The sequence below is a fragment of the Eucalyptus grandis genome, chromosome 6, assembly GCF_016545825.1.
Source record: "Eucalyptus grandis isolate ANBG69807.140 chromosome 6, ASM1654582v1, whole genome shotgun sequence".
NCBI lineage: Eukaryota > Viridiplantae > Streptophyta > Magnoliopsida > Myrtales > Myrtaceae > Eucalyptus > Eucalyptus grandis.
In genome coordinates, this window is record NC_052617.1 from 9,168,125 (window position 1) to 9,192,617 (window position 24,493).

The following is a 24,493-nucleotide window of genomic DNA, read 5'->3' on the forward strand; positions in this document are numbered from 1 at the left end:
ATTGATGTAAAAACATTCAATTTTCAATATACTGACCCACGTTTGCAAGTTAAGCTTTTACACATAGGAAATTTCTTCATTTAATGCCTTAATAGCATAATCGAAGGAAGGTAGGGAAAATTGTTAAAAAAATTCTAAACTTATCGCACTTTTGTCTACTTAGTTATACACCTTTTAATTTTCCCAATTAAATCTCAAACTTTTTTTATGTTTTACTAATTGAGTCAATCCGGTCAATTTTAGCAAGAAATCATTGCACGTGGACATCGATTATCTTATATGACATAGTTGATTCTGACGTTGATATTTTTTAATAATATTTAATATTTTTTTCGAATATTTTTTCGAATATTTTTTTTTCATTTTTCCTTTCTCTTCTTCTCCTTCCTTCCTTTTTTTTTTTTCCTTCTTACTTTTCCCTTTGCCAACCATCCTAGGCCTTGTCGATGGCCTAGGCACGGGCCCTTGCCTCGATGGATAGATTAGGTGAGAGCGGCCCACGCTCACCAAGTGAGGGCAACCCTCACCCGAGGCCGGCAACTTTCATCGGCCATTGACGAGGCCTAGGGGTGTGCATGGTTCGAGTGGGCGGTTCCCGGCCTAGAATTGGGAACCCCCTACTAAGGATCGATTCCAAAAAATTGGAATTGGGAACCACCCGTTGTTGCATGGATCCACTCGAGAACCAGAACGCCGGTCCGATTCGGTTCCCGAGTAAATTCATGGAACCGATCTCACCAATAATAATATCATTTTCCAAATCCCACTGTGAGGACTCTTCATATTGACTAATATTTTTCTTTAAATCGAACCAGCTTAATTAAGGGTACCATTTTCCTTTATTTTATTGGAAAACACTACCAAAGAAGAGAAATAGGTTTTTTTTTTCTTATTTTTGAATCATTTTAGTTGAAATCTAAAGTATTCTTTAAGTTCAATGTTTTTGGTGATTGTCATATGTAGATTATATTTTCCTTTATCCCCTAATAGTGCTCAATCTCTTATAACCTTTGTGTTATTAAATTCATTCTATAGAAACAATTCCACCAGTACTCCACATATTCTTGAAAACAATATCCTATGTGAGTTCCGAAAGTATCATTTGAATGAGTCATTTGTTGAGTTGCTAAAAGGTAGCTTATACACTTTATTAAATTCTTAAAAAAACATGGAAACTGTTAGGGGTGTGCAAAATACCCGAGAACCGCCCGGAACCGGCGATTCTTGAGGGAACCGGTCCGGTTCCCGATTCCAATTTATGGGAACCGGTGGGTACTGGTTCAGTTCCCGGTTCCATGGGCGGATCCGCCCACCCAGACTGGACCGATTAATATTTAACATTAAAAAAAATACTAAAACAAACCCTAGCGAAACCAGACCATTTTCCCTCTTTTCCCCTCTTTTCTTCTTTTCCCTCACGTGAGCTAGGCCCAATCCATTTTTCATCTTTTCTGCGGTCCGGCCCTCTCCTCTTCTTCTTCCTCCTTCCTTCCTCGTGGTGGACAGTGGACACCACGCTCGGTGAAGACTAAAGGCACGCAGGACGACCTAGGGCAGAGAGAGAGGAGGGTAGACCGGTGACGGAGGGGACGCCTCGCAGGAGCCATCAATGCTGCCGAATGGAGCAACGTGAGATTTGGTGAGAAACCCGGACGGAGGGGACATCTTGGCAGACGCCTTCGATGCCGAGCAAGCCTACGCGGAGAAGACAGGCTAAGATGCTGGGTCGGCCAAGAGGGAGGCCAGTCGGCGCACCCAGGACCGGCAGCGGAAATGCTCCTGTCCACCGGACTCTCCAGCTTATAAATAGGGCTTCTTGGAGCTCGATGAAGGGGGAGTCGAGTAGAGATGATGTGTGTGTGTGTGTGTGTGTGTGAGAGAGAGAGAGAGAGAGAGAGATCTGTGAGACGGTGAAAAGAGAGGGGGAGATCGAGTGAGATCTAAGAGCTGCAAGTAAGGGTAGAGTGTGAGGGAGAGAGCCACCGTCAACCACCATGCTTGAACCATAGCCGACGACCCACCCCGACTTCTCTTTCGAGTCAAAATCACGGTAGATTTCGTCCCCCTTTGTTTTTGACTTTTCCGATATGGGGTCGGTTTCCCAAGGATCTCGGCTTGGAGTTGTGCGAGGTGGACGGACGTAGCCCTATCTATTGAGCTCGTTCGCCGCCCGAGGTCAAAACCCTAGTGACCCGTGACGCCACAGCTCGCCTTTGCGCCGACCACCGCACCAGAAGCCGTGAGTGCCCTTTACTCGCTCGCCCATCACCGCGTCACCACAGCTCGCCTTCGCGTCAAAATCGGATCCATGCAACAAACGGGTGGATCCGGTTCAATTTTTCGGAATCGGTCCTTAGCGGGCGATTCCCGGTTTTAGGTCGGGAATCGCCCGCCCGGACCATGCACACCCCTAGAAACCGTGAGAGGAGAGGGAGCCCTAAAATTTAGGTTTACTAATTAGTAATTTCGAAATTTATTTTAATATTAAAAATTAGTATATTATTATAATGTAATTGGTCCAGTTTGGGTGGGTAGATCTACCAATGGAACTGGGAACCGAACCGGTACCCCCGGTTCCCATAAATTGGAATTGAGAACTGGACCGATTCCTTCAAGAACCACCGGTTTTGGGCGGTTCCGATCTAGTTCTGGATGGTCCAGGCGGGTCTCAGTTCTTTTGCACACTCCTAATAAGGCCTACCCGGTGGAGGGTAAACGGGAAAAAGAAAGAAGAAAAATAAAAGGAAAAAAACTCAAAAAATATTGAAGTATTATTAAAAATTATTTACATCAACGCCAATTATATCACATAGGAATATTGATATTAGCAATTTTCAGTCAAAATTAGTCATATGAACTCAATCGACAAAACATAAAAAGATTCAGGATTCAATTGATAAAATTGAAAAATTTAAAATCAAGTTGGTAAAAACACATGGACTTTACCACGTAGAATAATTGGTATCCACGTTAGCGATTTTTGGTCAAAATTGACCATCAATTGGCAAACATAAAAAAATTTAGGAATCAATTGATAAAATTGAAAATTTTAAAATTAGATTGATAAAAGCATAATAAATTTAGGAATAGTGGAATAATCTTTCCATTGAAAGTTAACACTTTCCATTTTAAGGCATTCTCCGTATTAACTTGGAAAGCACGTCCGACGGAAGTCTTAACCAATGCACATGGCTGGACATGATGCGTGAATTCATAATGGATTAGTCAATTTTGGTATCATAAATAAGGAAAAAACTACCAAAAATCTCAAACTTTGCCCAAAGTGATAAATTTACTTCAATTTTTTTTTTTTTGACATGAAAAACCCCAAACTTTGCTAATCGTCATACATTTATACAAAAAAAAAAAATTTCGTGACACAAAAAAATCTTAAATTTGTATCGTGTGACACATTTACTTTAAATTATATGATATTTTTGTCTTTTACTTTTTACTTTTTTTCTTCTGCTTCTCTCTTTTCTCCACCATGGCTGATGGAGGGAAGAGAGAAGAAGAAAAAAGGAAATAAAAAGAAAAAACATAAAAAATAAGACGTAAATGCCCTTGGTTGGATCAATGTGTCACATTTAGCAAAATTTTAGGTTTTTCATGTCATAAAAAAAGTTTGGGATAAATTTGTTATTTTGGACAAAATTTAGGATATTTGGTGGCTTTTTTCCTTATAAATATCAATCTCCTGGAATAAAAAAAAAATTACAGAAATACCGGGCAATACGTCAGCACGCCGAGGCCTCGACCGCGACGAGACTGTACGGTTACGGTCCAGGAAAAGACGTTGCCCAGGTTTCACGGTGCCATGCAAAGTGTGCCATTGAATGCAGTCTGCGTTGACCTCTGTAAAAAATTATTATTTTCCATTTATTACAAATTACAAGATGATAAAGACACCTCACTGCATTTTACATTCGATTCGAAATTATTATTATTTTTAAAATTCTTTCCAAATTTACGACCAATTAATTTGATTTTGGAATAGTACCATAAAAAACTCCAAGTGATATATATGTGACAAATTTGACCAACAATATATTTACGATAAATTTATCATATATTAGTTTCCATTAAATTAAATTAATATCACAAAAAATCACAATTTGATATATACGTGAAACCCAAACTGATATACCCATTAACACGTCATGTACTATTCAACTTAGTTATTTGACTGTAAAATTTAACAAAAATTAAAAAAGGATAAAATTGTCACAAATGTGTTGGTTTTGGATTTTTTTACGGTAAAAAATTAATTTGAGATAAATTTGTCACATATATATCAATTTGAGGTTTTTCGTGATATAACTATATGAATTTTTAAATCAAATACGAAATGCTTTAAACTTTTGAAAAATATTTCTGTGCATGTTTAGATGTTGGATCTCGTAGTTTGATTGTGGGAGTCTAGTTTGTAAGATGATGAATAACTTTTTTCTTTAAAATAAGCTAAAACAAACAACCGTAACGGGTTTATATATATATGAATTGGATGGCTCTCATAAATTACATGATCCACGTAAAATCCGGGTGCGTTCATCCTATCAATGGATTTATACATATGAATCGGATTGCTCTCATAAGTTGAATAGTCCACATAAAATTTGGGAGCCATAAATTGAATAGTCCACGTAAAAATCGGGCACATTTATCTAATTGATGGATTTATACATATGAATCAGATTACTCTCATAAATTGAATAATCCACGTAAAATTTGGGCGCATTCATCCTATTGATGGATTTGTACTAAATTTGAGCAATTATGTCACTGAGTGGATATCTCAATAGATAGATCATACCTTTTTGTTAAGGTAGACACTATGTTCATCCCTTATAACTTTAGGCACACCCTAAAATCTCAATGCTCTAAAAAAAATCTCTCATTGGCACCTTATTAATGGCAAAATCGATGAAAGAGGAAAGAATTACCTTTCATGGGATCGATCAACTTAATGATTTTTATAATCTTGCTTAACTAGTTTGCCTTTACTTTTATGTTCAAATTGGAGAAGTTTGCATGGCCACTGCTTTTTATTTTTATTTTTAGAGTTGAGTAATAATAGTTTATTTTAATAGATTTAATGATCGGGGTTCTAATTTAAAGATACATATACTCACAATGTCTCTCGAAAGTGTAATCTCTAATGACTTGTTGTAATATGCGATTCTAGTTCAAACTTTTTCAAGAGAATTTTTTCGTTCAAGTTGCGAGCTCTTTATGATTATAGTTTATATTTAAGATTTGTTAATCAATAAGGATTACCAACAAGGTTCAAGCTTATTAAAAAAATCGAGAAAAAATCAATTTGGGCACATTAGTAAGTTGAAGATAGTAACCAAAGTTTGTACACGAGAAACAGAAATAACACAAGATGGTGAAACAAAATATCATTATTTTGATTGATATAGACAGTCTTCTCTCTTTTTTTCTTTTCTTTTTTTCTGATAATGTGCAACTTTTGCATTTTCAATAAATCGCGACTTCCCCCCATTTCTTTTGTGATTTCGATAAATTAGTACTTTTGGGGTCATCTTCGCCGGGTTATAAGTTTATAACCATTTAGAGCGTGAAAATAGGGCACGAGCTTTTTCGCTAAAACACGAAATATTTAGGCCCCTTAAATCAGTTTTCCTTTATTAGACGGACGATTAGAATAAACCAATTTCGGACATCCATGTCCTGGTCCTCTCTTGAAATTCAAATTTTTTTCTATGGGCAGGACCAGACAACATAGTCTTTTCCTTCGTTTGTTTTCTTGTGGGCAGGGGAGGAGCGGCACGTGTCGCGAACGTGTCGAAACTGAGTGAACCCGGGGAGGCGGGTCGGGGGCCCACTGTTTACCCGGGCAGGAGGGAGCCGGGGGCGGGCATCAGCTTGCATGGTGCATGGGCTATTTGCAGTTACAGAAGAACCCACCCAGCAGCCCTCCCTCCCTCTCTACAAAAGCCCACCTCCCCCTCCCCCTCCCCCTCTCTCTCTTCCTTCACTGCTTCCTCCTCTCTCTCTCTCTCTCTCTCTCTCTAAGATCGCTTCTCAGTTCTTTGAGGAAATGCGGGTCGCGGGAGACCTTTGAAGAGAGAGAGAGAGAGAGCGGGGAGGACGAATGGGCTTTTCTTGTTCAAGATTCATCATGCAGTTCAGCTGAGATCTCCGCTTCCCAGGTGCGTGTCCTTCGCATGCAGCTGGTTTTCTGAACGATGTCCTGTCTTCTCTTTTCCTCCTTCTTCTTCTCTTTCGGTGTGGTTTGCTTTGCGGTACCGTTTGGGGTTCTCGATCTTTCGTTGCGATGTGGATGGAGGAGGAGGAGGAGGAGGAGGTGGTGCGCAACCTGCATGCATGTCGATTCTCTGCACTTGACCACGGAATGGGTCGCCGCTAAACGCCTCGAGAAACTGAGGGAAAGCGTGAAACTCCGAGTGCGGATTTCTGGTATCAGCTTTCCCGTTTAAGTCGTTGCCATCGATCTTTTTTTTCTTGGGTCGGGAGCTGTCCCCTTAATCGAAGAGCTTTCGACTCGGGGCAGTCTTTCGGCCCATTTCGATTTCGGTTGGTTTCGGGCTCTTTGATTGATAGGTCCGCTAGAGAGAGATTGGACTCGGGTCTTGCGATCCATTCAATGTTTCCCACTAACTTTTCGACATTTTCAAATTACAAAACAATTTATCTTTTCTTCTCTTTTTTAATGCGACATCGACATGCATCATAGCATGGTCTGTAATTTTATTTTCTTTTAGTGTTTTGTGACTGTTTTTTCTCATGGAGATATAAGTATTTTTACGATTTGAGTAACGTTCTCTCACAGATAATGCATGATCAGGTGACAATTTGGGGTACAAGCTTGCAAGCTAGTAATCACACCATTTGCAAATAGAAGGAAATGGCAACCGGTATGATCTGATTTTTGTATACTTTGAATCAGTACTCTCTGTCTGTTGCTAGCCCCTCTTCAATCTCCCGTAATTCAATCTATAAAGCATTTTAAGAATAGAAATTGATTTTGCTATTGCTAAAGTGCTAAGATTTGTTGAAATGATGTCATGGGAGGACTAGCCAATTTTGTTTGTTCTTTCAAATAATTCTGTTGCTTACATGTACCCTTTTCTTCCATGCAGACGCTGGAACCTGCCCATGTAATAATTAGCATCAGTCCCATAAAAAAGAAAAAAAAATTGTGCAATTGATTTAAAATGGAAGTCGCGGAATTGGAAAATGCTGGCCGCGACGACCTTAAATTGGAACCACCATTCGCAGGGCAACTGCCGCCGGGTGAGCTGCTCAAGGAGCAGCAGCCGCCGTCGTCTCTCGGCAAACAGAATTCGATCCTCTCACTCACCCTCGATGAAATCCAGTACCGAAGCGGCAAGAGCTTCGGCTCGATGAACATGGACGAGTTCCTAGCAAGCATATGGAGCGTCGAGGAAAACCAGTCGTTGCCCTGCCAGAATGAGCCCCCTAGTGCTAATATAAATACGGCGGGCCAGTCGTCTCTGGCGAGACAAGGCTCGTTCTCAATCCCGACTCCACTTTGCAACAAGACTGTGGACGAGGTGTGGGAGGAGATACACAAGGACCACCGCCAGTCCCCGAATAACGAGAACAACACCAACCTCGCTGATCATGAACCGCCTAGGCGACAACAAACCTTTGGCGAGATGACCTTGGAGGACTTCCTGATCAAAGCCGGGGTCGTGCAAGAGCCCCTGCCTAAGGCGACTCCACCGCCGCAGCCGCCTGTTCACAAGCCACAGAGGAACTTCATGGATCCCACTCCATCTCTGGACGCGGGGCTCGGGATGAGAAGTGCGAGCACAAGCGTGAGCGGGTATGGATACACCAACGCTCCTCATGGCAGCGGGAACAACTTGGTGGGAAATGGGTACCCAGGGTTCCAAATGTACGCGCACAACAATCGGTACATGGGGGAATGCACAAGTGGCATCATGAACGAGCGATGCCAGAGCTTGGCGGAGGCAGTGGGGCTGAAGAGTCGAAGGATAATTGACGGCCCGCCGGAAATAGTGGTTGAGCGAAGGCAGCGACGGATGATCAAAAACCGGGAATCGGCCGCGAGATCTCGAGCCAGGAAACAGGTGACCTTTTTCTTTATCCCAAAAATCCCCCACATCGAAACTATATAGGGCGAAATTGAGAAGCATGTGTCTCTGATAAATCAACGCGTTTCCTGCAGGCGTACACAGTTGAATTAGAAGTAGAGCTCAATCAGCTTAAAGAAGAGAACGAGAAGCTCAAAAGGATTGTGGTAAAAAACAAATAATCGTTCTATCTCAAAGCTGCCACTGCACTCACTTACTTCACTGCATAAACTGACTATCCTCTACTTTTTGCCGTTTTGGGCAGGCGGAGAGCGAGCAGAAACGCAGAAAGGAGGTAAAATTTAGTCTAAACATTCATCTACAAGCATGATCTCGCATCAATTCAGACCCGACCGCTGCATGTCATGTGAACTTTTCGAGCGCTAACGTTGTATCCATGACAGATGATGATGAAATGGAAACTGCCAACCAAGGCGGAGAAGGCAGCTGAGAAGTTCAAGTTGATGAGGAGGACGACGAGCAATGCTTGGTGAAGGAGACGCCATGTTCGAAGCAGACCGAGTTCACAGTTTTTGTTACATATCTGAATAAATACAGTACATATAATCTGATAGCTAGTTCTGTATATGATGTCGTCGCGATTTGCATGTATAAGCAGATCCAAAAAAAAAATAAAAAAATCAGGTAATGATAACAATAACATGTATGTTAATAAGGTCGGCTTTCGCGTGGGGAATGAAAGGGTATGCATGTACTGTCGGGCATTTGACTTATATATATATGTACATGTCTATGTAATATATAGCAGTCGGGCATTTGACTTATATATATGTACATGTCTATGTAATATATAGCAGACATATGTAACTTGCATTTCCTTTTTTTCTTTCTGAGGCCCTCCTAATTAGTCTCTGTCGTTATTTATTTGTTGAATCTTTTGGAAGCTGGAACTATGTGATGCAATCTTGCCAAATTTTTCAGACAATTTCAATGAGAAAAGGAGAGACAGTGGCACTGAAGAACTGCCAAATGCAATTTCAACGCGAAAGCTACTTTTGTTTGTGGTTTCCTTTTTGAGTATTTTATTTGGTATCAATGTCTTGCCTGGGTGCGTGGGTGGTGGTTTCTTGCGTGCCTCCGGCCGGTGGTTTCTTGCGTGCCTCCGGCGGGCGGCCGTGCGGTGGGTTTCCTGGGTCACCAAAAAAAAAAAAATAGTAAGTTAAACCACCGCCTGCTGTGGCCAGTTGGATAAGGTTCCATGATCCTTTGCGAGGAAGAGAGGAGTTCGAATCCCGCTGGCCGCAGTCGGGATGGTGGGTCCTCCGCTAGCGTCATCTCGGATTTACCTCTGCTGGCTGTACGAGGTTCTTAGGTCATAAAAAAAAAAAAATAGTAAGTTAAAGAAAAAATATGTAATTTGATTTATTTCTTTTTGTATGTACATTACGTTGGGAGAAGGTGGGGAGCTTGCTATTATTATTTGGTTGTTACAGACTTATTTTGTTTCGTGGTGGGAGATACGAATTCTTTTTTTTTTTCTTTTTTTTTTTACGGTGAATTTCAAGAAGTATTATAAAGTGTAAAAAGCCTGTTGGTCTACTATTAATATATTTATGAAATTATCCACTTTTTGTATAATTTGTAATTTAGTAATTTCTTTTAGTCACACTTAACATTTGCTAAATCTCATATGAATTTATCAACCAACCTATATTGGTACCACTCATCATTTTTTTTCCCGATTACATTATCTCTAATTGTTTTGCTAGTGACTCTCAATCGAGCTTCTTATTGACTTTTATTTGAGAAAATCGTTTACAAATTTTAATTTGTATTCTTAGCAATGCTTTAAGTTTATTGACATTTTTGAGAGATTAACCTTAATTAGAATAATTTATCAACTTTCCTCCAATTAAGTGACTTTTTAATTTGGGTCATCAACTTATGAGTTGCTTACTAAAATTTTAAATTCTTCTTTCATTATTATCAATTTTATTTGCTAACTACGTACCAAATTTACTGATAACGTCCGCAAACAAAATAGGGCCAAAAACACAATAGGGCAAAAAAAAAAAAATATCAGGTGGATTTGTCTTGTTATGTGGGTAGTAGAACATTCCATTTTGTCTTCGCCAAATGTCTACGCGGGACTCATTGGTTAGTCTCTTTGTCTCTTTGTCTTACAACTTGCACCACCCACAACAGACCCCACGACTTCTTCATCTGCATTCTAGTCATAGTTGCTTAGCTTAGTCATCTTAGACAGCTCGGCAAGCACTAGCCCTTATATATGTGTGTGAAGAGGGTCTCTCAGTTAAGCCATCTAGTGTGCGTGTCATAAAGAGCCGGTATAAAGAGAGATAAGCTTACCCCACCGCACATTGCTGATGCCTTCGACTTCCTAGACCACCTCTCTCTCGTTCTCGAGCTCTACAATTGCTACACCCTCTTCGGCTCATCACCAATCACACTCTCTTGGAGCTTGAGGCTTGACATGTCGTCAAACGGGTGCATTGCCATCGTCCATTGTGATGTGAAGCCTGAAAACATCTTGATCGACCGATGGAACAACCTGTAGCTCATTGACTTCGGGTCAACGATTGCTTAGTGTGGGGAAAACCTAGGCAACAATTCATCACAAACTAAACTCAATCCAAGATCAATTTCTCCCCTCGAAACTAAACCGAGCAAAATCAACTTAGCCCCATCAACAACCAGCCATATATAACCTCGGAATAAGCAAATACGATGCCGAAATGGTAAGTAGACAAAATCAACAACAACACCAAGGTTTTAATGTAAAAACTTAATATGAGAAAAATCACGAATCGTCCAAAAACTTTCACTAATTACTAAAAATAGTAGGATATATAAAGTAATTTTCTCCTAGCCACACGCTAGAGCCCACATAAGTATTACAAGTTCATTTCCTCACTACAAAAATAGATAAACATAAATGAAGCAATCATAACCGTAATCAGAGAATTCAGAGGTGAATATGGACGAACGAAAATCATTAACTTGTAGCTCTCAATCTCGTGAACGAGATGCTCTAATTTGAACCGATTCCATCAATATTTAGCTTTCAAATGGAAGGGTTCATGGTTGCACCTCTTTTTCTTTTCTTTCTTCTTCTTCACGCTCTCGAATGACTCTCTTGCGTCGGGTGGGGACAATCTCTTCTTCTCTCTCCTCTGGTCTTGCACGCAACCACTCACTTTTCTTTCATTTTGACTTTTTATCCTTTTTTCTCTTTTGTTTTGCTTTATGTTGGCTGGGCCCCACAAGACGTGGACCCAGCCAACACTTATTGACGAGGGCTAGGACAATGGTGGAGGGCGAGATGGGGATCCAGTTCTACGCTCCGCTGGTAGTGCTGCTTGGGAGGGAATCGCAGTCCAACAAATAAAGAAATCAAACATGCTTATCAAAATCTCCCTTTAAATTCCTCAACCATTTGAGACCAGAAAGATATTAGATTTTTCTTACCAATTCAAAACTAGAACAAGCAAAATTCTAATAGGAAGAAACCTCTTTTAACTCCACTGGGAAAAAAAAAAAAATCCAATTCACACTTGAGCAACACCAACGTGAGGTCACTCTGGTTGGTGGCGGAAGTTTCGTAGGCAACGCGATGGTTGAAAGGAAGAAATGATGATGAAGAAAAGAAATGCAATGTGCAAAAGGGACAAGAGACTAGTCAGCGAGCCTCACTTAGACATGTGGCAAGTGCTAAATGGAGTATTTTACTACTTATATGACAAGACAAGCCTACCTAATATTTTCTTGAGTAGTTATGGCTTTGCAAGATCTTCTGTATATTATTATGAGAGCATTACATAAATGGTTCATGAATTTTCATAAACTTTAGCTCAATATATGATATCATCTCTCAACTTTTTTGTGTTTAATGTGATAAGTTATATATTTAATTTAGTTCTCGAATTATATGAAAATTTCTCATATCGTCCGTGAAGTTGAATTAATAGAAGAACAATAAATTAAAAGTTTAAGGACTAAAACACACATTTAGCTAAAAATAATATTAAATAAATTCAAACTTTAGGGATTACATTACATATTAGACTAAAATTTAAGAATTAATTGTGTCATTTGCTCAAATTTTTATCTTTTTTCTGTGCGGGATGAAAGTCAACGGTAGAGGAGGCAGCGCGGACTTCCATCTTCCCTAAAATAATATTCTTGTGGGGCGGCGGGACTTCGTGGCTGATGACATCAGCAATGACGTTCTTGACGCAGAGATCCCCTTCCACATGGTTAGAGCAGGAAGGTGTCGTGAAAGTACTTTAAATGAATTCACATAAAATATAAACAGCATAAAATATCATTTAATATCCATGCATACATTAGTTTCTCTTATATTTTGTAGAAAAAATGGTGGGCGACGCTAGGGTATAAACCTAGCAATTTAAGATTGCAAGATACTTTCTCGTTACCTAAGGATTGTTGTCATAAGAATTTAATTTCTTCGGAACTTTTGATGATTTATGAAAAAATGAAATTAAAAAAGAAGCCGTGAAGGATGAAGTAATTGAACCCCGCCCGCCATACCGTTTGCCTATATCAACAAATGTTTCGACGTTCATATGTAGGCATTACCAAAATAAAAGTTGTAAGGTACGACAAAGGAAAACATGGGGGAGACCATAGTCCTCTATCCGTCGCCATTGAGGGGTCACATCGTCTCCATGCTCGAGCTTGGACGGATCATTCGCCAACGCCACCCTCGCTTCTCCGTCATCGTCATCCTCTCCTCCTCTTCCGCCACCGCCCCCACCCCAGTCGCCAACTCCTCTTCCATCACTGTCCTCCACCTTCCACCATCCGCCGCCGCCGCAGCCGAGGACAATCAAACGCCCTTCGATTTGGCCCGCCGTGACACCTCCAACCTCCGCCTTGCCCTTACCGCCATCGCCGCCGCCGCGGACCTGCGAGCCCTTATCATCGATGGCTTCTCAGATGCCGCCTTCCCTGTGGCGGCCGCCCTTGGCGTCCCGACCTACTACTACTTCACCTCAGGTGCCGCTGCCCTGGCCGCCTTCCTCCACTTTCCAACCCTCCACGGGAGCACCACCAAGAGCTTCAAGGACCTTGGAGACGAGACCCTGAACATTCCTGGGTTGCCTCCAATCAAGGCCTCGGACATGCCGCCGGTCATGCATGACCGAAACTGGAGAATCTACGGCTACATCTTGGATAATTGCAGGAACATGATCTCGTCGTCCGGCATCATTGTTAACACGTGCGAGTCGCTTGAGAGTCGGATCATCAGAGTCATCAAAGAAGGATTGTGCGTGCCAGACAGGCCGACTCCGCCTATTTTTGCTGTTGGGCCTTTGGTTGAGTCAAAGGTTGACGGCGACGAGGGCGGTGGCGACAAGAGAGAAAAAAGGCACGAGTGCTTGAGTTGGCTCGACTCGCAACCGAGCCGAAGCGTCGTGTTCTTGTGTTTTGGCAGCGAGGGAAGGTTCTCCGCTGCGCAGCTGAAGGAGATGGCCTCGGGTAAGCTTTAGTGTCGTGCAAAAATTACTTCACGTGCCGCTGCTTAATTCAAATTCAATTGTCCTGTTTATTAGGTTTGGAGAGAAGCGGGTTGAAATTCTTGTGGGTGGTGCGGCCTCCGCCGCAGGATGCGTCCGCGAAATCAACATCGGGGTCAAACGATGGCGACGACACGAGCATAGAGAAGTTCATGCCGGAGGGATTTCTGGAGAGGACAAGAGAGAGGGGGATGGTGGTGAAGTCGTGGGCACCGCAGATACAGGTTCTGAGCCATGGCTCGGTGGGCGGGTTCGTCACTCACTGCGGCTGGAACTCGATCATCGAAGCAGTGCACGCCGGCGTGCCAATGGTGGCCTGGCCTCTCTACGCGGAGCAGAAGGTGAACAGGGCGTTTCTCGTGGAGGACGCCGCCCTGGCGCTCCCACTGAGCATGTCGAACGAGGACGGGTTCGTGAGTGCTGACGAGTTAGCCAAGCGGGTCACCCAGTTGATGGTGGGCTCGGGAGAAGGAAAAGTGGTCAGAGAGCGGGTCTTGGCCGCAAGAGACGGCGTGATGGAGGCCTTGAGCGACGGCGGATCCTCTCAGATTTCATTGGCCGCGGTGGCGGCACTATGGAAACGAGGGTGAGACCCTAGTGCACTCACTGTCAATTGATTGGCTGACCTCAACAGGGAGGTGTCACAATGACCAAATTAGAGTACTATGTCGAACTGTTTCCCATTAAGTACACCAAAAATAAACAAAAAACATGGAGCGGGTGTCTTAGTTTGTTAGCTAGATTTTCGATAAACCAGTTTTTCCATTTGGAAGTTCTAATGCTCACATTCTGAAGGAGACGCTTGTTTTCAAGATATACCGAGAACGATCTCGAGTTCAAAGAAAAAGGGACGTCTTTGAACATGTTCAACAAATGCATATCAGACTGATTCTGTACAGTGGATTGCTGCGTCTGAAACAGCAAGCATAGAGAACTAGTACTAGAGATAAGGAAGAAAAGCGAGTAAGAAAGCAGAACATCGAATTAGGAAGAGACCAATCATCAAGCATATGCATAGCAAGCAACTAGAGATCTCAATCATCTTAAAGTCCAAGGCGACACTGACATACTTGTCGCCGTAAAAGTGCCCTTATCACAGCAACACAAAGATCGCTCTCGAAGATGCACAAGTGTCCGCCGTTGGGCACCTCGTGGTAACGAATCCATGGAAGTTTCTGTGCAATGTACTGGTTAATCTCACATGGAATTATGCGGTCTTCCATCCCTTGCCAAAGATGGACCGAGCCCTGATTGTCGGGAAAAGGGTTTTCCAGTTCCAGGGGATCAAATTCCCAGCTTGCATAACCTGCTATTAAATCCCGGTGTAGAGATTCATGAACACCTTGGTGCTGTATCTTTTCCAGAATTCCAAAACATTGCAGTTACACAAAATATTTCTAAATTTTTCACGCCCTGACTTTGATGACCCAAAAATGATCGTACTTTCCTTACTAAGTCAGATAAGAAATGGCTGATCAATTTATTTTCAAACACTATCCATCAAACAAAATCAAGTAAAACCATGAGATGGTCGACACAAGTTTACAGATCTGAATAAGAAATATCTCAATGAGGAGAGTCTTCTCTGTTGCGACAGAGGATAGTAGCATCCGTGTCAACATGTTCCGAAAAAATGGTTTTTCATCATTCTGTTCTGCCAACGAAGATCTCCAGCCTTTAGTGCATCTGAGCATGAAATCGCTTTGCATTTGCAGCACTAGCTTTTAAAGTGAGACATCTCTCAGCAAGGAAATACTTCTGTTTGCATCAACATAACAAAAAGCGAACTGCTCTTATAAATGCATTAGAAAATACAACTAACCTGACAAAGGTTAATTTTGTCCCCACAGCTCTTGATAATTTCCATTTCTCCTGGGCTGAAAATCTTCATGTTTCCAGCCATGATGCTTAGCGAGGTAAACCATTTTCGGGTCATCCACCAGTAAAGTAACCAAGGGGCATGATGAGCGACTCGAAATGTCCATTGATCGAGCACTTGCAATTTTCCAAAGGCCTCCCTTAATAGCCTGGAAGGAAATGAATGCCACCAGTAGTGCACAAAAGGGGCAACAAGGGAAATTCCCGATAACCTACGTGTGAGGACAGGTCGATAAACATGAGAAGTTCAAACAGCGACTTAAGCGGGCAATCAAACTTGAAAAGCTAATGGCTAGAACAATGCTGGTGGGGTATATATCTGAGGCAACCCCAAGCTGGGTAGGCGCCCATTGGGATCCCAATCACGTAAAATCTGGACCCAATCTGTAACCGGTCAGCTAATTCTTCAATATCTGATGCCTCATTTTTCACAGTGCGAGATGGATTTGGATCACTATCCCCATAACCTGCTCTGTCGTAGAAGAGAATGTACATTTTTAGCTCCTCTATAAGTTCCTGTAAAAGAAAACACGATGATGATTGTACCATAATCCTCAAGACTTCTACCACATTTGATAAAGATGCAGAAATGCCGGCAATCAATCACCATTAGTAAAGGACTACACGCATCAGATTGGGAAGTCAAAAGGCATTACTGCAGAGGGCAAGCTGAAAATCCATGATGCAAAGACAAATCATATTTTTCTTCAGTGCAAAATGCCACAAACAATTTTTAGTTTTCTTCACCCAAAACAACCTCAGTTCAACATCCTCGTATCCAAAGCTGTTATGTGATAGTGCAGTGACATTCTGATGCTGAATTTGCCACCTTTAACTCTGCCAGTATAACTGAAAAAAAAAAAAACTCTGCCGGTATAGCTATTTTTTTTTTTTATTAACAATGAATTTTTTCCCATAAAGTATGTTTCAGGAAATAAATACACGAGAAAATGCAGCAATTGGATGCACGACCGTGACATGAGAAATAGGCGACAATTATTGGTCAGTCAAATCGTACGATCTACATCAGTAAAGAAAAGCAAAGACGTTCCCTACTTGTGGAATTGGTAAATTGAGATCCTTGGAGCTGTTGAACCCATGGATTACAATAACTTTGTACTGAGCCTCTTCCTTTGGAGCGCCGATCTCCCTGTAAGCTAAATACCTCCCGTCACTGAGTTTGACCCTGGGGTGTTAAAGATCATGAAACAAAGCTCGTGGAAGTAAAGTCTACTCAAGCAAACTCAGCAAATGTTGCTGTTTTATCAAAGAGACTGGAGGAATATGCTGCTGCTATAAGAAAGAGTAGTAAGTCGACAGCTGTATTAGCTACAAGTGCACATGGAGTCGATGGAGGTTCAACTAAGAAGAACAGAGTTGACAAAGTCAGAAGCACAACTTAGAGCTCAATTCAGAGCCCACATGTTCGAATACAAATGGAGCTTTATTAATAAAGAACCGTTATTCTGTTCTACAAGACTGACAGAATAAGCAACAGTTTATTTTTTCTGTAAATTCTATTTCTTCCTTCTTTGTTTCTTTAGATCATGTAGTATAAAAGAGAGAAGAAGGGGAATATGTGGATTGAGCTCTTAGATGAACATTTTCTCCAACTGTTCATTGAATACATAATACAGAGGATCAGAAACACTTTCATTTCATTGTTGTTCTTCTTCTCTGTTCATTCCATTTTTCTTCACATGGTATCAGAGCATTCTCTGAGAGCTCAAATCATCTTCGCTGGCTATTCCAATCAAGCAACCGATCGCTCGCGAAATCTAAACGAAGTTGAGGCAGATCGAAGCAGCTTCTGAGTTTTCACTAATTGAATCTTTTGATTATGAACTGTGCAAGGTTTTGTTGTTGAGAGATCTCAGATTGTTCTGTGTAAGGTTTTGTTGTGGTGATGCACACAGAACTTCGTCTTGTAAAGATCAACAGGCGATTGTGACACAGGCGATTGTGACTGCAAATGAACATCATCAAGGTCCCTGAGAACACAAAATGACAGCAAGAACACATAAATATCCTTTCCCAATCCATGTCAATATTTCTAACTTTGTCACGATAAAGTTAGCTGAAGATAACTTCCTTCTTTGGCAAGCGTAGTTCCACATATTCTTGCGAAGTCAAGATCTTTTTGGATTCATCAATGGTGAAACACCACCACCGGCTCAAACATTGCAGGTTGAGGTTGAAGGTCATGAATCTAAAATAGCGAATCTCGATTATATAGATTGGGTAAAAACTGATCATCTTGTATCATCATGGATTAGTGGAGCAGTATTTGAGAACATTCTGAGCTTGATCATCGGGTTGGAAACTTCACATGAGGTATGGAAAACACTACTTAATCGCTTTACGCAAAAATCAGTAGCTAAAGAGTTTGAACTAAGAGGAAAGTTACAAGCTTGCCAGAAAAGAGATCGAACATTATCTGTTTACCTCAGGGAATATAAATCAATTTGTGATCAGCTTAATGCAATTAGGAAGCCTGTAGATGAGATAACAAAGATGTTTGGTATTCTAGAAGAATTAGGATCAGAATATGAAAGTTTTAGAACTACTATGTATTGCTTGAAACCACAACCAGAATATGATGAAGTAATCTCTCAGCTTGAAAGGTTCGAAACTAGGTTGCAAACCTATTCCTCAAGTCAATACAATCCTAATCTAGCCTACTGTGGACAAAAAAAATATGAAGTTTTGCAGAATTCTAGTTTTGGAAGTCAAAGAGATAATAGTCGTGTGGGACGGAGTTATGGCAAAGGACATGCAATGAACAATAGGAATCGTGAGTATGGTTATACTGGAACTGGAAGAACTCAAAATTACAAGCTAAGTAATTTGAGTTAGAATCAAGAGAATCAGAGTTTCAAGCAGTCAAATAATTGGTCTAACTTTGGATAGGGATTTCGACCATATGCAAATTCTTCCCAAAGGTACCAAGCTACCAAATCATATCCATCCCAAAATTTAACACCTAACAAATGTGTGCAAGGTGAGAAAATAACAAACAATGTTCCTTTGGAGTGTCAAATCTATAAACGACTAGGACATGATGCACTTAGGTGCTGGTACCACTTTGATAACTCATATCAGGCTGAAGAAATTCCAACTGCCCTAGTAGCAATGCACCTTGAAGATTCTCAGGGCAATGAATGGTATCCAGATATTGGTGCAACAGCTCACATTACTGCAGACTCGGGTATTCTTCATAACTATTCTACATATAATGGGACTGATATAGTTTTGATAGGAAATGGTTCATTTCTATCCATTTCATGTATTGGTGATGTTTTATTACATACAGAAGTCAGTTCTTTACCCCTAAATGATGTGTTGATAGTCCCTGAAATCAAGAAAAATCTACTCTCAGCTTCAAAACTAATAGATGATTATCCATGCTCATTTGTTTTTGATAAAAATGGGGTCTATATAAAGGACAACTGCACCAATACGATAGTGAGGCTTGGAAGGAAAGTTAAAAGACTCTACCAAGTTGATCCATAAACCACAGAAGCCTTCTTTACTCAAATACATAAAGCTGTGGGAGAAGATGTGTGGCACCAACGGTTAGCACATACCAATTTCAAAATATTGAAGTATCTGCAGAATCAACACCTAATCCAATGCAATACAAGAAATCAAAACATATGTAGCGGCTGTCAGATTGCAAAAAGTTATGCATTACCATTTCCTTTGTCGGATTCTGCATCTACTATTCTCTTAGAAAATATACACTGTGATATTTGGAGTCCTTCACCAGTTGAGTCATTTCAGAAATTCAAATACTATTTCATCTTTGTGGACAATTTTTCTTGTTACAGTTGGATGTATCCAATGGAACTGAAGTCATACTTTTATGACATCTTTGTCATGTTCAAGAAACAAGTAGAGAATCAATTTGATCGTAGAATTAAAATTTTCCAATGTGATGGAGGAGGAGAATTCACTAGCAAACGGTTTCGGAATTACTTACAATAGTGTAGCATCAAACAATATGTTTCTTATCCTTATACATCAGAGCAGAATGGGATCTCTGAAAGGAAACATTGCAATGTGGTTGAGTTAGGAATAGCTATGCTCTATCATGCTAAAATTCCACTAAAGTACTAGGTGGATGCCTTCATGATAGCCAACTACATTGTCAATCTACTTCCCACATCAAAGTTACACATGCACTCACCCTATAGCAAAATTTATCAATAGAAGCCAAGTTATGAACATTTTAGGGTATTTGGATGTGCATGCTACCCCTGTCTCAAACCATATGCACAACATAAACTTGATCCACGATCACTCACATGTGTATTTATGGGATACAGTGAACGTCACAAAGGATATTGTTGCCTTCTGCCTACTAATGGACATATATATATTAGTCACCATGTGGTGTTTGATGAAAGAGTCTTTCCCTTCACTAATGGACTAACAACAGAGTACAATCAGTGTACTACTTTGTATCAACAGTGGATAGATGAAGTTAATCTTCTAAACTCCACGAGTGCAGAACAAATGAGGTATCACTCAAATGAATCTATAGGACATTTACAGGATAATGGAATATTGGAAAACAACATCAATACATCATATCCTGCTACAATATCACAAAATTCACATCTCTTATAGTCACAGTCTCACTTAGCCTCTGGAGAACAGGCAGGTCCTATTCAAATACTTGAAATATCAATTGAGATCACTACTCATCAAGCACAATTCGATTATCCACCTAATACACAAGGTACACTCTCTGTTCACCCCATACAAACACGACTAAAATCTAGGATTGTAAAGCCAAATCCTAGATATGCATGTTTAGCTGAATATAAGGTTCCTCTTGAACCAAAATCAGCTAAGTCAACATTGGCAGATAAAGGCTGGTATAAAGCAATGTAGGATGAAATGGATGCTCTATATAAAAACCAGACTTGGGAATTAGTTCCTCGAACTAATCAAATGAATGTCATAGGTTGTAAATGGGTGTTTAAAACTAAGCTCGCCCCTGATGGGAGTCTTGACAGGTTAAAGGCTCTGTTAGTAGCTAAATGATTTCATCAAGAAGAAGCAGTCCATTTCACAGAAATCTTCAGTCCTGTTATTAAACATGCCACAATTCACATAGTTCTCTTTGTGGCAATGATGAAGCATTGGTCAATACATCAACTTGATGTTAAAAATGTCTTCCTCCATGGAACATTACATGAGACAGTGTATATGGAACAGCCACCAGGTTTTATACATCCTAAAAAATCTCAATATGTGTGTCTCCTTAAGAAATCCTTATATGGTCTTCGACAACCACTGCATGCTTGGTTTGATAAGTTTAGCAATTTTCTTCTTGAAAATGGCTTCTTTTGCAACACAACTGATCCTTCACTTTTTGTGTTTCATAATGGATCAAATACAGTACTTTTGCTGCTCTATATAGATGATATTGTGCTAATTGGCAGCTCAGATCAATTGCTATCTAAACTGATCAAGTCTCTAAGTCTTCAATTCCACATGAAAGATCTTGGATATCTTCATTATTTCTTAGGAATTGAAGCCAAATGTACATCCCAAGATTTGTTTCTTTGTCAGACAAAGTATGCTCTTGATCTTCTTACCCGAGCTAACATGAAAGAGTGTAAACCTATTTCAACTCCTCTGTCTTTGAGATTAGCCATCATGGCAACTGATGTCATTCTCTTGACCAATCCACTTGAGTATAGAAGTCTAGTTGGTGGTCTTCAATACCTCACCATAACTCGACCAGTTCTTGCCTATGCAACAAATCTCTTATGTTAGAAAATGTAGCAGCCAACACTTGGAGATTTTCATAAGCTAAAAAGGGTTCTTCGCTATGTTAAAGGAACTGTTAATCTTGGTATTTTCATCCATTCTAACATATCTATGAACCTATATGGATTTTCTTATGCTGATTGGGCTGCTTATAATGCTACCAGGCGATCAACTACTAGTTTCTGCACATATCTTGGCTCTAACCTCATTTCCTGGTCAACAAAGAGACAACCTACCGTGTCTCGTTCATCAACAAAAGTTGAGTACCGAGCTCTTGCATCAACTACGGCTAATCTTACATGGATCATCTTTGTTCTCTATGACATTGGCATATGTCTGTTTGCACAAACAATTATGTTTTGTGACAATAAGTCTACTATTTCTCTTACTGCTAATCCTATTCTACATGCTCGCAATAAACATATTGAAGTGGATTTTCATTTTGTTCGAGAGAAAGTGTCCTTAGGGTCCCTAGCTGTTCGATATGTTCATACTACTCATCAGCTTGCTGATATCTTTACTAAATCTTTATCTCATTTAACACACTCTACTCTTCGCACCAAATTGGGTCTGGGTTATATACCCCTTCCCAATTTGCGGGGGGATGTTAAAGATCATGAAACAAAGCTTGTGGAAGTAAAGTCTACACAAGCAAACTCAGCAAATGTTGCTGTTTTATCAAAGAGAAAAGGAGGAATATGCTGCTACTACAAGAAAGAGTAGTAAGTCGACAGCTGTATTAGCTACAAGTGCACATGGAGTCGATGAAGGTTTAACTAAGAAGAACAGAGTCGACAAAGTCAGAAGCCCAACTCAGAGCTCAATTCAGAGCTCCACGTGTTCGAATACAAATGGAGCTTTATTTTTATTTTTATTTTTTATTTTTTATTTTTTTTTGTAACCCAGGAACCCCGTACAACCGGCAGCCGGCGAGTAAACCTGGGGGACACGTAAGTGGGAGGACCCACTACCCCGGTGTTCCACTTAAGACCCCAAACGACTGTAAGGGAATTCGAACTCCTCCCTTTTGTGAAGGAAAGAGAGCCCAAGCGCGGTGGTAATACAAATGGAGCTTTATTGATAAAGAACTATTATTGTGTTTTACAATACTGACAGAATAAGCAACAGTTTATTTTTTCTGTTAATTCTGTTTCTTCCTTCTTCGTTTCTTTAGATCATGTAGTATAAAAGAGAGAAGAAGGGGAATATGTGGATTGAGCTCTCGGATGAACATTTTCTTCAACTGTTCATTGAATACAGAATATAGAGGATCATAAACACTTTCATTTCATCGTTGTTGTTCATTCCATTTTTCTCCACATGGGGGATGTGACTGGAGGACCATTTCTCGAGCCACATATCTTTGGAGGCCCATCCAAGAACACCTACCACCCCTACCACCGCAATAGGCCCCAACATCGCACAAAAGCAATGGCCGTTGGGTAATCTTCCAGCTTAGAAAGAGATAATGTTAATATGCCCTAGAAGCCACAGACATATATGCATATATCAACAGCCTAGAGTATGACAGCAATCAGCATTCTCCACCAGGATCAAGATGATGTTTCAATCCTAATTAAAATGATAAATCCTCTGATAATTGTATAATCACTTCTTTATCTTTCCTCTTCCATTTATTAATATATTTGGCCACGGCAAATTAGACATTCAATCAAGCTCAATTAGTAATCATCAACGATCATTAAGAAAACTCGTCACAAAACGACTCAGATGAGCAGAACAAGACTCGCAGAATGCCTGTGAAAATCTCATCCCGGGATTGTAACCAATTAAAAAAGTAAAGGCTACATAACGTAGCCCGTGATACACAGTAAAGATGGTTGGAGAGCTTTATGTGAATCATATTGAAGCATCCTTCATGCATTTACATCAATTCGATTCACTTAAATCAACAATTGACTGCTATAAATCGGACTCAAACTCTACGTTTCACTCTTTAAAATTCCAGAAGCAGCCATCCACTTAGGACCTGCTAATCAATTACTCAAAAAAACCTTCTTCTTTTCTTTTTCTTTTTTTCCATCTTCTGATAAATCAACGCGTTTACCGCAGGCGTGCACAGTTGAGTTAGAAGTAGAGCTCAATCAGCTTAAAGAAGAGAACGAGAAGCTCAAAAGGATTGTGGTAAAAAACAAATAATCGTTCTATCTCAAAACTGCTACTGCACTCACTTACTTCATAATCTAACTATCCTCTACTTCTTGCCGTTTTGGGCAGGCGGAGAGTGAGCAGAAACGCAGAAAGGAGGTAAAATTTAGTCTAAATATTCATCTACAAGCATGATCTCGCCTCAATTCAGACCCGACTGCTGCACGTGTCATGTGAACTTTTTGAGCGCTAACGTTGTATCCATGATAGATGATGATGAAATGGAAACTGCCAACCAAGGCGGAGAAGGCAACTGAGAAGTTCAAGTTGATGGGGAGGACGGCGAGCAATCTTTGGTGAAGGAGACGCCATGTTCGAAGCAGACCAAGTTCACAGTTCTTGTTATATATATTTATATATACAGTACATATTGTTGACACCTAATTTTGAAAAAATAAAATTACATTTTGAACAAATAATAGAAAGAATGAAAAAAAAATGGAGGAAATCGATTTGATTGATTATGTATGGAAATTTGAAATTCTGATGGATATTCAAATTTTGATAAATGCAGAAATAATTAAAAATCAAGTGAATAAAGGGCAATGATTTTTGATAAAATGGAAGGAATCGGTGCAAAATTGAGCTGATTGCGAAATCATGCTCCGATTTGCATCCATAATTTAATCCAACAGAAGATGGAAGTTTAAAATTTTCCATAAAAAGCGGCCGATCATAACTACTATAAAAAGGAGTTGACCTGCACAGGGTTAAGGGGCGGATTCAAAAAAAATTCGGAGTAAAAAAGTGAGAGTGGTTCTTTCGTTTCGTTAGAATTCGAAATTCAAAGAGATAAAAAAAGAGTTCTTTTGTCTTTGTTTCCGAGAAAAAAAGGCCAAGAAAAGAAAAGAGGGGAAAGAAAAAAGGAACATTTTCCTTCGTTAAAGGGTGGCAGCTCCTCTTCTTCTCTGACTGAAGTACAAAGAAAAGAAAAAAGAAAAGTCAGCAAGAGAGACGTGGGAAGTGACGTGAGGTAAAAAAAAAAAAGAAAGGAAGAGGAACTGTTCATCTTCTTCGTGAAGTCCCTCACCG

The 24,493-nt window shown here is 40.4% G+C and overlaps 3 protein-coding genes across 3 annotated transcripts; 2 read left to right on the forward strand and 1 right to left on the reverse strand.

The window, feature by feature from the left end:
- Window positions 1-7,202: 7,202 nt before the first annotated feature.
- Window positions 7,203-8,619, forward strand: LOC104435722 (ABSCISIC ACID-INSENSITIVE 5-like protein 1). The gene is made up of 4 exons (XM_010048423.3): window positions 7,203-8,105; window positions 8,204-8,275; window positions 8,374-8,403; window positions 8,513-8,619. Exons 1-4 carry the CDS (start codon window positions 7,203-7,205, stop codon window positions 8,600-8,602), a joined length of 1,095 nt encoding a protein of 364 aa, XP_010046725.2. The 3' UTR covers window positions 8,603-8,619.
- Window positions 8,620-12,694: 4,075 nt separating this feature from the next.
- Window positions 12,695-14,504, forward strand: LOC104433984 (anthocyanidin 5,3-O-glucosyltransferase). Its single transcript, XM_010046916.3, has 2 exons — window positions 12,695-13,592; window positions 13,667-14,504. Exons 1-2 carry the CDS (start codon window positions 12,725-12,727, stop codon window positions 14,218-14,220), a joined length of 1,422 nt encoding a protein of 473 aa, XP_010045218.1. The 5' UTR covers window positions 12,695-12,724; the 3' UTR covers window positions 14,221-14,504.
- On the reverse strand, window positions 14,286-22,711 carry LOC104435723. The gene is made up of 7 exons (XM_039314300.1): window positions 22,551-22,711; window positions 16,565-16,694; window positions 15,813-16,024; window positions 15,453-15,720; window positions 14,701-14,991; window positions 14,417-14,542; window positions 14,286-14,303 (listed from the first exon to the last, which is right to left on the reverse strand). Exons 1-7 carry the CDS (start codon window positions 22,709-22,711, stop codon window positions 14,286-14,288), a joined length of 1,206 nt encoding a protein of 401 aa, XP_039170234.1.
- Window positions 22,712-24,493: the final 1,782 nt, after the last annotated feature.